Consider the following 14936-nt stretch of genomic DNA (forward strand, 5'->3'; position numbering starts at 1 on the left):
GTGACTGCACTAAGTGGATTGAAAGATATTTTCCCTAATTTTGACATTGCTATGCACATTTATTTGTTGCCAACGAGTCCGCTGAAAGGTCATTTTCGAAAATGTCAAGAATAAAAAATAATTTCCCATCAAGAAAATTTCATTGTCAAGAACAAATTTTTTTTGAAAAGTCTTTTTTTGAAAAGAAGTCTCTGATGTGATCGAACTGGAATGACAATTTTTTCTATTGTAGGTAATCATCGTGGTTTAAATCCATTTTTAGTGTATTCTTATTTAAATAAAAATTTCTGCAATTTTTTTTCGCAAAAATGGTACATGTTTGAAGGGCGGCTACTAGAGAATTGCCTAGGGCGTCAATTGACCTAAACGCGGCCCTGGTGGTGATATTTGTATCTATCGGTAGGTCAGAAGTCGCTTCCTTGCGGCAACCCAGCGAGAATTTGCTGTATGTTTGTGTATTCATTCTGATACTTTACCTGGAAGTTTCTGTTGATGATATAGGACTTTAGGATTATATAGTAATTTGTTGGTAAATTATATTTTAGTTTACATAAGAGACCTTTAGCCTTACACCTAAAGGTAGAAAGGCTTAGGACTAAGTAAGTAAGTAAGTAAGAGACCTTTATGTCAGATTGTATCAAATGCCTGGATTATATTCAGGAATACCGCCTGGCAGTAATCTTTACAACTCTATGTACCTATCTATTGTATGTATTATTGAATGTTGTTTCTTCTTCTTCTTGTAGTTCATTCTCCTATCGGAGGTTGGCTATCATCACAGCAGCTATCTGTACCTCATTGGCGGCTGCTCTGAAAATATCTACTGAGCTGCAACTATACCATTCTCTTAAGTTTCTCAGCCAGAAAATTCTTTTTCTACCTATGGATCTTTTACCCTTAATTTTACCTTGCAGTATGAGCCTTAATATCTCATATTTCGCACCTCTGGTAATGTGACCTAAATATTCCAGCTTTCTTCTTTCGGTGTTCTTTATCACCTTGCAATATTTTGGAGTCTTCTTAACACTTCTGCATTTGTAACTCATTAGATCCATGGTATTTTCAAAATCCTTCTATAGCACCACCATGTTGTTTGTTGTTTGATAAACTCAAAATTGGTGTGGTGGTATCAGTTTTTCGTTTTCTAGTACAGGAATTAGCTTAGTAAGTGTCAACTTTTCAAAAACTTTGGATACCACTTTAAGAAGACTAATAGGACGGTAGGACCGTACATTTCTGGTTCTTTTCCTGGCTATAGTATCATTGTTATATGTACTAGTTTCCGTTCTGATGGGAAATGACCTAATCTCATTATAGAGTTAAATAACTGTGTCAGAAATTGGAAGCTTTCCTCTGGAAGTTGCTGAAGAGTTTTTCCAGGGAATATGGGAAAACAAGATCGACACAAAAGAGATAATTGGGAATAAATTGAAGCAGAACGACAAAATATGGCACACAACGAAAGAAATGGCGAAACACAGGAAGGAATGGAAATTTTTGTAAATAATACATATAAATAGTTTATACTCCTACGCCCTACGGGTCCAAAAGAGGATTTGGTTATATTTGACATATTTTTGAAACACCCTGTATCTATATGTCCAAAATAGTTATACATTAGATATACAGGGTGATTGATTAGTAGGGTAAAGCTCAATAGCTCCGCTATAGTAATAGATAGCAATAAAAGTTAATAACAAAAATTTTAGTCACCTTTGAGCTTCACATTACAAAATTAGTTAGAATGTTACAGGGTGTTCGATAACACAGTGGCAGACCAAACTTATGTTTTTTTAAATGGAACACCCTATATTTTATTTGAAATTCGAAATTCTGTTAACTTCTCCATCACAAAAATTTAAAGGTTTGTTATGTTATATAGGGTATTTACAAAGTTATAACCAATTTTATATGAAAATCGTAACAAGTTCAACTCCCTGTATAAATAAAAATAAGCAAAACAACAATGGTTTATTAATGCCATATTTTTTAACGTATTGTCAAAATTTTCAAGAATGGTCGATATTGCTAATTTTCTTTATATCAAATACAGGGTGAGTCAAAACGCAAGTACATTATTTTCTCAGTAATTTTAAATGGAACACCCTGTATTTTATATCATTATTGAAAAGTACCATTGCCGTACTTTAATTTTTTGATAACATTCCTTATGTCTAAATTTATTAGTTTTCGAGATATTTTCATTTTTCAATGGACCAGTAGCGTGGCCACTGATTTTTTGGGGTTACGTTAATAATGAAGTTTATAAAATACCTCCAACAACAAGGGATCAGATGAAAAATAGAATACAAAGTGTATTTCGATGTGTTAATTTACAAAAAATGCTCCTTAGAGTAAGTAGCTCATTCAATGATCGTTTTTAGGCGTACATAAATCTGTTAGGAGATAATTTTGAACACCTTATGTAATTGAATATTAAAAATATTTTATTAAAAGTAGCTTCTAACTTTTTCAAACATGTTTTTTTGCAAAATGTATTACTGATAAATTATGTTTCGTTCTTTATTTGTTACATTGTTACATTTACATACAAAAGTAGTGTTTAATTGTCTTCACAAAATATTGTATTTTGTGTTTGTGTGTTTTTTTTTTGTAAAATTTATTACTAATTTTCTTTGTTCATTTGTTGCATTTACATAAAAAGATAGTTTATAATTGTTTCAAAAATGTTGCATGTAGTGGTTGTGTTTTTGTTTGTAAAATGTATTACTAATAAATTATTTTTATTTCTTTATTTACTACAGTGTTACATTGATTACCGGATTGATAATCGGTAATCTTCAATTGCCAATTCAGTCATGGCTTACTTAAAATTTAGATAAATTCAAACACCTAAAATAATCTCCTCTGAAAAATGGAAATATCTCGAAAACTAATAAATTTGGGCATAGGGAATGTTATATAAAAATTAAAGTATGTTAATGTTACTTTTCAATAATGATATAAAACACAGGGTGTTCCGTTTAACATTACTGAGAAAATAATGTACTTGCGTTTTGACTCACCCTGTATTTGATATAAAGAAAATTAGCAATATCAATAATTCTTAAAAATTTTGAAAATAAATAAAAAAATATGGCTTTAATAAACCATTGTTGGTTATAACCATTGGTTATAACTTTGTAAATACCCTGTATAACATTACAAACCTTTATATTTTTGTGATGGAGAAGTTAACAGGATTACGAATATAAAATAAAATATAGGGTGTTCTATTTAAAAAAACATAAGTTAGGTCTGCCACTGTGTTATCGAACAACCTGTAACATTCTAACTAATTTTGTAATGTGAAGCTCAAAGTTGGCTACAATTTTTGTTATTAACTTTTATTGCTATCTATTACTATAGCGGAGCTATAGTAATCACCCTGTATGTACACTTCCGTGTCGAAAAACTTGAATCATCATCATCAATCAGCCAATCGAGTCCACTGCTGGATATAGGCCTCCCTCAGGTCTTTCCAGTGTTCTCTACACTCTGCCGCTTGTAGCTAGTTTCCCGCTATTTTTTTTATATCGTCGGTCATCCTCGGCTTCTTTTGTAGTTTCTGGGCCTCTATTCCAGTATTCGGCTTGTCCACCGTCCATCTTGTGTTCTAGCTAAGTGCCCTGCCCAGTTTCACTTAAGCGTCGTAGCTCTTTCGATGACGTCTTGAACTCCTGATCGTTGCCTGATTTGTTGGTTTGTTATGTGGTGTCGAAGGCTCACGTTCAGCATTGCACGTTCCATGGCTCGTTGTGTAATTCACCCGTGTTGAGCTGGCCCCCCCCACTTGCAAAAATCAAAAAACAAATAGCCCTGATTTATGAGCTATTTATGAGCTTTTATATTCCGCAAACTAAAAATTTTGAGCTCGTTCCACTGAGCAGGAATTTAATACTCTAGTGGGGGGGGGGGCTGAGTCAGCCTCCTAAGTACAACAGCAATGGTTTATTAATGCCATATATTTTTATTTATTATCAAAATTTTCAAGATTTATTGACATTGCTAATTTTCTTTATATCAAATACAGGATGAGTCAAAACGCAAGTACATTATTTTCTCAGTAATGTTAAAAATAGAACACCCTGTATTTTATATCATTCATGAAAATTAACATTACCGTACTTTAATTTTTATATAACATTCCCCATGTCCAAATTTATTAGTTTTCGAGATATTTTCATTTTTCAGAGCAAATTATTTTAGGTGTCTAAATTTATCTAAATTTTAAGTAAGCCATGACTGAATTGACAATTAACGATTACTGATTATCAATCCGGTAATCAATGTAACAATGTAGCAAATAAAGAAATAAAAATAATTTATTAGTAATACATTTTACAAAAAAAAACACAACCACAACATGGCAACATTTTTGAAACAATAAAAAAATACTTTTTTATGTAAATGTAACAAATAAAGAAAGAAAATTAGTAATAAACTTTACAAAAAAAAAACATATAAACACAAAATACAACATTTTGTGAAGAAAATTAAACACTACTTTTGTATGTAAATGTAACAATGTAACAAATAAAGAACGAAAAATAACTTATTAGTAATACATTTTGTAAAAAAAAAACATGTTTGAAAAAATTAGAAGCTACTTTTAATAAAATATTTTTAATATTTAATTACATAAGGTGTTCAAAATTATCTCCTGTCTCCTAACATATTTATGCACGCCTAAAAACGATCATTGAATGAGCTATTTACTAGGGATGGGAAAAACCTACCGGTTTAAACCTAAAACCGGTTATTTTACTTCGCAATAACCGATTTTACCGGTTGTTTTTTTTGTCCCGGTTATAACCGGTTTTTTTTAAAGTAAAAACCGGTTATTAGGTTTTTACGGTGATTAGGATTAGGTTAGGTATTATTTTGGATCCCAATCATAATTATTACTCTCAAGTAATTATTCCAAACAAAACCATAATTCAAATTTTATTTTATTTTATAAAATACAGAAGCAAACTGAAAGTGTAATCTCACATCAGCCAGAAACAAGTATTAAGTTTTATTATAATATTTCCTTGAAAAGGTATTTGTAATCATAATATTTACATAAGAAGTGATCTGGTTGAATTAGACGCAAACATCATCTATTTTTCACACTTAACTCTTGACATTGAAAGTGGGTGAATGACTTTTTCTGATTACCAAAAATAATGCTCTGACTATTAATATCGAATTACTGATTACGAATACTAATCTACAAGAATTTCGCTACGTTTTCAAAACGATACACTCATACAGGAAGTATTAAATGAGTTAAAATGTACCTATTCTACAAATATACAAACGTGTTAAAAGTAATACATGTTCTTTCGATAGTATGTACTAAATTTGATCATATTGATATCGAGTCGAATGGAGTATCGCAAACTAAAGTGTATTGTAAATGTAACTTTCTAACCTATTGGATTAAAAAAACCGAAAAGCGGTTTTTCCAAAAACCGGTTTTTTTTGGCCGGTTATAACCGCTAGGTTAAACCGTAAGCAAAAAAAATCGGTATAACCGAAAACCGGTGTTTTGCCAAAAACCGCCATCCCTACTATTTACTCTACGAAGCATTTGTAAATTAACATATTGAAACACAATTTTTTTTCTATTTTTCATCTCATCCCTTGTTGTTGGAGGTATTTTATAAACTTCATTATTAACGTAACCCCAAAAAAATCAGTCCAGTTTATTAAATTCTGGTGATACAGGAATAAAGAGACCAACGCTCATATGGTATTCATTGATCTTGAGAAAGCATATGATAGAGTTCCTCGAGAGATTCTGTGGTGGGCACTCAATAAGAAAGGAGTTCCTGGCGAATATGTAAAGATTGTGAGAGATATGTATGAGGGAGTAACGACTAGTGTTAGGACAGGTGTGGGAGATACTGATAAATTTCAGGTGAAAGTAGGATTGCACCAAGGATCGGTGCTTAGTCCTTATTTATTCTCATTAGTTTTGGACCAGATAATAGCGAAACAACAGGGTAGTATTCCATGGTGCCTAATGTATGCTGATGATGTAGTGTTAATAGGAAATAGTGAAAGAGACTTAGAACAAAAACTGGAACAGTGGAGATAAGCTCTGGAGGAAAAAGGTTTAAAACTTAGTAGGACAAAAACAGAGTATTTGGAATGTTCATTTAAAGATGGAGTTACTACAAATAAAATGGTATCTTTGGACGGTGAAATGATTGTGAAAAGCAATAGTTTTAAGTACCTAGGATCGCTATTACAGAGTAATGGAGAAATAGATGGAGATGCATACAGTAGAATTAGGGCTGGATGGATGAAGTGGAAAGAAGCGAGTGGTGTGTTGTGTGACAGAAAAATTCCAATGAAACTGAAGGGAAAATTCTATAAAACAGCCATAAGACCGGCTATGATGTACGGAACTGAATGTTGGGCAATGAAAAAGAAAGACGAACAACGAATGCATGTGGCGGAAATGAGAATGCTTAGATGGATGAGTGGAGTGACAAAGAAGGAAAAATTAGAAATGAGCATATTAGGGGAAGTCTAGGTGTGGCACCAATTGATGCCAAAATGAGAGAGCATAGGTTAAGATGGTTTGGTCATGTTCAACGTCGAGACGTTAATCGCCCAATACGAAGAAAAGCTGAAGTGCAGATTCCTGGAAGGAGTAGGAGAGGAAGACCAAAAAGACCTGGGGGAGACGATAAGGCAGGACATGTTGGTAAAGGGGATTAACATTGATATGACCCAAGATAGAATTGTGTGGAGAAGTGCAATTAGGGAAGCTGATCCCGCATAGGGATAAGGCAAAGATAATGATGATGATATGTTTTTGATTAGTGACGTGTACTTGTAGTCTATTCGGCTTTGCTTTAGGGCTTCCAGTCAAACTCTACAAAATCAAAAGCCTTCTCGTAATCGACAAATGCAACAACCAGTGGTATGTTGTACTCGATGCATTTTTCAATTACAATCTTTATGGTATGCAAATGGTCATTTGTCCAAAATAGTTTTAACATTTATCTTTACCTACTATAGTCACAAATAATTAAACTCTTTTTAAATCACTATATTGATATACACTTCCGTGTAGAAAAACTTGAATAATCCTGTATTGTATATATTATACACTTACATGTTACCCTTTTCGTAAACCAAACTTTTATCTGTAAGGCAAATGTTTGCTTGAACTCTACACAAAAAATTATAATAATTCTGATTAGATTTGCTATGTTTATGTTTCCTGAGATGTTACTTTACAATATAAATAGCACACGATATTGTTAAAGTCCTTATTGAGTTTGACAGTAGCATAATCTGCAAACAATTTTTTTTCCACTTTACATGTTATATTGACTTTGTTCTTTACTATATCTGTACTCTACTCATCTTTTTGAACTTTTTTTATCACGCGAATGAAATGTTTTGTTCTATTTTTTATGTTTTTATAACTACTATCTATAATTATTGTTTAGCATACGTAATTAACGCATAAGTGATTCTGGGTTTAAACAATCTGCGTAATCTATATCTACATTTTATCGTAGTTTTAATGAGAACAAAAAATTTTTAAGCATCCTTCATATTTACTTACTTAAAAGAGATCAGAGTAGCGAAATTATCATATGGTAGATATAAATGAAGCTATAAATTAATTTTTCTAAAAATAGTGTGTTTCTGACACAGCAATTATTGTTTTTATAAAAAATATTGCTATTGTTATTTGTTTTATATTATAGAGTACAAATTTTTGCTACTAAAATGCACGTGAGTACTTAAGTAGACTGAAAGTGGACGTGAGATTTTGCACACAATTTATATTATTAATTCGCTGTTCGCAGAAGGACAATTTGACGCTATAATTCCTTTGAAATTGGTTTCTGCGGTGCGTATCAAGCAGGAATAGGCATGGTGTAGAAGTGGGGCAGAAAATATTTAAGAATCCCCACGATATTTTTTAAGAGTGGTAGTTTGAATTTTCTGTCGGGATGTAAGAGCTATGATTGAAAGGCAGGCGTCTAGACATTGCGATCGGCAGGCAGAATAGCAGGAAAGCAAGACAAATCCTAAAGATCAAGCGTCATCGGGTTTAGACCGGCATACAGCATGCGACCGCATGGGCATAAGGAGATCGCAGTGATCGCACCCGTATCGGCTAATAGACACAGACACAGACACGGTGTGTTCGGTATTTTTAGTTAGTCTGTTCGCGACCGGCGAAGAAGTAGCGCGTGTGTTTAAATAGAGAGTTATGGTGATAACGTCAACGTGTGTTGTGACGGTGTTTAAGATCAACGGTCGGCACCGGAGTCGACAACGCCAGTGAGCAAGCAGTGCGACACTATGTCCCAGTCATGGTGAAAACGTTTCTGGGACTGTTAGCTGCTTCAATTTGTGGTCTCGTATACGCTGCTCCATTAGCTGACTCTTGCAATAATCTGACCCCTTTTCGAACAGATAGCACAACCCCTACTTCTTCAGAAGAGTCATTGCTAGAGGATCCAGCAGCACGCAACGAAAGAAGCACAAATCTCTCTCACGTCACTGGTACCGCCAGAAAAATACAAATGTTCATCAAGAATCGACATTTACAAATTCTTCCTGACGGGACAGTCAACGGAACCACTGACGACACTAGTGCTTATTGTAAGTCCCAATTTTTTATCAACCTCTAGTTGGTACTTCCATTGGTACACAAGCAACAAATTCACCATATTTCTAAACAGTACAATTTTCTATTTGAATATACATAACCATCAACTACTAATAGTCCAAGATCCGACATAAGAACGACCTTCACCGATGTGTTTAATGGATAAAAATTATTTGATTATATAATTTAGTATGCTAAAAATTATAAAAAACAAGGGGTGCCCGATATAATTTTGTCCAGACTAATTATTTAATAATCAAAAAATCACTTTTTTTTACAAATTCTACTAAAAATTTTTCGGCCCGATCCAGATAATATTTTAGATTTTTTGGATCCTTCGAAACAAAATAGGTCTTTTGTAATTTTTGTAGTTTTTGAGTTACAAACAATTTAAAACGAAAAATGACGATTTTCAAGGTTTAATATAAGTAAAAAATGTCATTTTTGAAATTACGAAGTACCTAAATTCAACTTCAAAACTTCAAACCTTATTATATCAGTTCTTAATATATTAATGACGGTTTTGGACTTATTTAAAAATTATAAAAAACAAGGGGTGCCCGATATAATTTTGTCCAGACTGTAATTATTTAATAATCAAAAAATCACTTTTTTTTACAAATTCTACTAAAAATTTTTCGTCCCGATCCAGATAATATTTTAGATTTTTTGGATCCTTCGAAACAAAATAGGTCTTTTGTAATTTTACTCTTAAATTGATCGTTTTTGAGTTACAAACAATTTAAAACGAAAAATGACGATTTTCAAGGTTTAATATAAGTAAAAAATGTCATTTTTGAAATTACGAAGTACCTAAATTCAACTTCAAAACTTCAAACCATATTATATCAGTTCTTAATATATTAATGACGGTTTTGGACTTATTTAAAAATTATAAAAAACAAGGGGTGCCCGATATAATTTTGTCCAGACTGTAATTATTTAATAATCAAAAAATCACTTTTTTTTACAAATTATACTAAAAATTTTTCGTCCCGATCCAGATAATATTTTAGATTTTTTGGATCCTTCGAAACAAAATAGGTCTTTTGTAATTTTACTCTTAAATTGATCGTTTTTGAGTTACAAACAATTTAAAACGAAAAATGACGATTTTCAAGGTTTAATATAAGTAAAAAATGTCATTTTTGAAATTACGAAGTACCTAAATTCAACTTCAAAACTTCAAACCATATTATATCAGTTCTTAATATATTAATGACGGTTTTGGACTTATTTAAAAATTATAAAAAACATGGGGTGCCCGATATAATTTTGTCCAGACTGTAATTATTTAATAATCAAAAAATCACTTTTTTTTTACAAATTCTACTAAAAAGTTTTCGGCCCGATGCAGATATTTTAGATTTTTTGGATCCTTCGAAACAAAATAGGTCTTTTGTAATTTTACTCTTAAATCGATCGTTTTTGAGTTACAAACTTAAAACGAAAAATGATGATTTTCAAGGTTTAATATAAGTAAAAAATGTCATTTTTGAAATTACGAAGTACCTAAATTCAACTTCAAAACTTCAAACCATATTATATCAGTTCTTAATATATTAATGACGGTTTTGGACTTATTTTATTTTAAAATATTGTCTCTTAGTTATTAATGCAGCCCGAACACCCTTCTTCCTCTTACGAATGTTCCTCATTAACAATTAAAGAAATATATTTTAAAATAAAACATGACAAAAATTGTTATCGGACCTGATAGAAGGAGGTTTGAACTTGAATTTAGTTACTTGATGATTACAAAAATAATATTTTTGACTTGTGTTTTTGAGCTTTGAAAATCGTAATTCTTCGTTCTAATTTCAGTTTTAAATCGTTTATAACTCGAAAACGATTAACTTAAAGAGACAAATTACAAAAGATCGTTTTTGTTTCGAATGATCCAAAAAATCTGAAATAATATCTGCCCGAGTCAAATAATTTTTAGTAGAATTTATAAAAAAAAAACAGTACTTTTTTAATTGCAACTTAATTATACTCTTTACGAAATTATATCGGGCACCCCTAGTTTTTTATAATTTATAACATACCGAATTATATGTCAAATTATTTTTATCCATTAAACAGATCGGTGAAGGTCGTTCTTATATCGTATCCTTTACTATAAACAATTGTCAATTATTAACGGGGAAAACAAGTGTCATTATTTAAAAAACAATCTTTAAATAATTCTTTCAGTTTATAATAAAAATTTATTACTTCTATAATTAATTCAATATAATGATTTCAAAATTATATTCTTAAAAGTGTGCTATTATTCCATCGAACGTTTATTGCCAATAAAACTACTTAATTTATTGTTACAATATATCATCCCTGCATGTACTCACTCAGTTGGTAATCCTATTTTGTCAAACACAAAAGTCTTCACCTCTAAACATTACATAATAATTTTTATTTCAACCTGTATGACCCCGCATAAACTCCTAAACAGAGATTAGCTGGGGACACAAATATTGGTTTATGAATTAAATGAGTTTAAATAGTTTTTCACTTTTGATTCCGATTAAAAGTAAAAATATTTATTACCTAAAAGACTTAGCTGGGGACACAAATATTGGTTTATGAATTAAATGAGTTTAAATAGTTTTTCACTTTTGATTCCGATTAAAAGTAAAAATGTTATAATCGAATCCAGTATTTATTACCTAAAAGACTTAGCTGGGGACACAAATATTGGTTTATGAATTAAATGAGTTTAAATAGTTTTTCACTTTTGATTCCGATTAAAAGTAAAAATGTTATAATCGAATCCAGTATTTATTACCTAAAAGACTTAGCTAGGGACACAAATATTGGTTTATGAATTAAATGAGTTTAAATAGTTTTTCACTTTTGATTCCAATTAAAAGTAAAAATGTTATAATCGAATCCAGTATTTATTACCTAAAAGACTTAGCTGGGGACACAAATATTGGTTTATGAATTAAATGAGTTTAAATAGTTTTTCACTTTTGATTCCAATTAAAAGTAAAAATGTTATAATCGAATCCAGTATTTATTACCTAAAAGACTTAGCTGGGGACACAAATATTGGTTTATGAATTAAATGAGTTTAAATAGTTTTTCACTTTTGATTCCGATTAAAAGTAAAAATGTTATAATCGAATCCAGTATTTATTACCTAAAAGACTTAGCTGGGGACACAAATATTGGTTTATGAATTAAATGAGTTTAAATAGTTTTTCACTTTTGATTCCGATTAAAAGTAAAAATGTTATAATCGAATCCAGTATTTATTACCTAAAAGACTTAGCTGGGGACACAAATATTGGTTTATGAATTAAATGAATTTAAATAGTTTTTCACTCTTGATTCCGATTAAAAGTAAAAATGTTGTAATCGAATCCAGTATTTATTACCTAATAGACTTAGCTGGGGACACAAATATTGGTTTATGAATTAAATGAGTTTAAATAGTTTTTCACTTTTGATTCCGATTAAAAGTAAAAATGTTATAATCGAATCCAGTATTTATTACCTAAAAGACTTAGCTGGGGACACAAATATTGGTTTATGAATTAAATGAGTTTAAATAGTTTTTCACTTTTGATTCCGATTAAAAGTAAAAATGTTGTAATCGAATCCAGTATTTATTACCTAAAAGACTTAGCTGGAGACACAAATATTGGTTTATAAATTAAATGAGTTTAAATAATTTTTCACTTTTGATTCCGATTAAAAGTAAAAATGTTATAATCGAATCCAGTATTTATTACCTAAAATACTTAGCTGGGGACACAAATATTGGTTTATGAATTAAATGAGTTTAAATAGTTTTTCACTTTTGATTCCGATTAAAAGTAAAAATGTTATAATCGAATCCAGTATTTATTACCTAAAAGATTACTTACAATTAGTGTGACCAACTAGTCGGAAAAATCCGGGACATGGCCCGAATTACGAAATCGTGTCCCGGCGTCCCCGACAAGGCTTCCGGGCCATCCGAATTTTCAACGTTTTGGTAAAATTTTATTTTGAAATTTTGAATACGTTATTCGTCTAAAACAGGGGTCGGCAAACTTTTTTTAGTAAGGGCCACAAAATATTTTTGGTCTTTTACCGAGGGCCGCAATATTTTTGTTACCTTAACATGTTCTAATTTTTAACTTTTTACTAATTTTGTTTACGGGGAGGGGGAAGGGGCATGGTTTGAAATCAACATTTCAAAGACCTTTTCTTGAATTTTGTTTAAAATTATGGTAGAATTATTTTCTTATTTTATGGTGAATAAAAATTCAAGACCAAATATTGAAAAATACGCCAACGTGGCAAATTTTTACATTCAGCTCCAAGAAAAAATGGATTTTGCAGTAGAACTCGTCAATGGATCATATGAAACAAAATATTCAAAAATATTTTATTAGCTTGTGAGTTTCTCGTGGTAACGCTGTTGAGTTTTTTAGTTTTAACGATTTTTGAGTTTTTGATAACACTCAAAATATAAGTCAAAATAACGAAATTTTTGTAAAAAAGGGTGAAAATCAACATATTATTTATTATTGTTAACCAAAACATATCTCGACAGAGTTACCTCACGAAATGTCTAAAGAAAATCTATGAAAAATTTCAGGTGGATTTTCCAAGTAGGTAGTTTTTGAGTTACAATGTCTACCGCCTTTGAAAAAAAAAACAGTTTTGAGAAAAAGGCGTTTGGTTTGACAACTTTTATTTCAATTTGTTTTTTGTCTGTCAAATCGTAAAGTGATGCACTCCGGAATATGTTTTTGAATCGTAGAGTAATTTACAAAAGAGAAGGGGAACAGCTGTTGAACGTTTCTCACTACGCTCAAGCTACTGCAAAGCGGGTCGAAGGTAGGGATATTAAACATGCTTTACTTCCGGTAATTTTACTCCGGTCAACCTGAAAATTTTAGAGAGTATTCTTGAAGTTTATTTATTTATTTATTTATGTACCTTCATTTAAAATAATAAAAAAATCAAAAATTTCAAACAAAAAATTTTTCAAACCGTACCCCTCCCCCCTAAACAGCATTCGCACTTAATTAAGCATGGTATTTCCCTCAAATATAAAATATGTGTATCTATATATTTATTTATTTTTATTTTATCTCTGAACCTATTTCTTTTTCCCTAATATTGTTCTGAAGCTATTTCCTTGTGACATCTTATGCAATTTACTATTTTATTTGGGAATAAGCCACAGTTTTTTTGCAAATAAATTTATTTGACGTTTCGATTTCCACTTCAGAAATCGTTATCAAAATACAAAACATTAATAAATTAAGCATTTATTTAATTAGTTTAATTTATTAATGTTTTGTATTTTGATAACGATTTCCGAAGTGGAAATGGAAACGTCAAATAAATTTAACTTCAAACTTAAATTGTGGCTTATTCCCAAATAAAATAGTGAATTCTATTTTCACATTGCTATTAGTTGCTTAAATATTTGAAGGGAAATTCCGTGCTTAAATAAATGCAACCACGCATCATACGTAATATGCAACACGCGTCATTTAAATCAATATAAACAAAGTTATAAATTTGAAAAATCTTAGATTCCCTTCATTGTTTTTGTTTTCTTTAAAAGAATTAAATAATATAAAAATCTGCACGGTGATTTAATCCTATTGAACGAATAATTAACAATATTAGTTATAATTGAAATGACGTTGGCGTTGACTACTTGCAAAACATTTTTACACAATACCTGCTCATGGATTAAGCAGTGAAAAATAATAATGATGTTCTGAAAATTGTTCATGGACAGTTCTTTAAGTTTTCTCAACATTACAATATTTGTTCCTCTTAAATTTGGTGCTCCGTCAGTTGTTACACTTACTAGGTGGTTACAGCGTTAATTTAAAGTTTTCCAAACAGATCCAGACTACTTCAAAAATATCGTTTCTATTTGTTGAAATTTCGTGATTTTATTCAGGGAGCCGACAAAACTCTGTCGGAAACCCAAATAATTGCCCGCGTTATGTTGAAAATTTGCGTAAAAATCACCCGCTGCGAAATTGTTAATTAATAGCTGCATTATCTATATTTATTTATTAATATTAGCACTAATTAAAAAAATCTTTAAATGAAAATAATTCACTTTTTTTCCGCGGACAGCAAAAAAATGTGTAAAGGGCAGCATGCGGCCCGAGAGCCGCACTTTGCCCACCCCTGGTCTAAAACATAAAAATGTTCTGAAGCTGTTTTCTTGTGGGATGTTTGACAATTATATTTTTGATGGGATTTGATGGGTCAAAATTGGTTATAATGATAATTACAGTTTTAAATTAACCTAACATAAGGTTATATTTACATG

At 30.9% G+C, this 14936-nt stretch overlaps 1 protein-coding gene across 1 annotated transcript in view; it reads left to right on the forward strand.

The window, feature by feature from the left end:
• Positions 1–7633: 7633 nt before the first annotated feature.
• The window catches only part of LOC114325426 (protein let-756), a 399761-nt gene continuing 392458 nt past the window's right edge, over positions 7634–14936 (forward strand). Inside the window, exon 1 of the mRNA XM_050663529.1 lies at positions 7634–8628. Coding sequence (XP_050519486.1) covers positions 8337–8628 — 292 coding nt within the window. The 5' untranslated portion in view covers positions 7634–8336. The remainder of the gene's footprint in view (positions 8629–14936) is intronic.

This window comes from Diabrotica virgifera, chromosome 10 (genome assembly GCF_917563875.1).
Source record: "Diabrotica virgifera virgifera chromosome 10, PGI_DIABVI_V3a".
Classification (NCBI taxonomy): Eukaryota; Metazoa; Arthropoda; class Insecta; order Coleoptera; family Chrysomelidae; genus Diabrotica; species Diabrotica virgifera.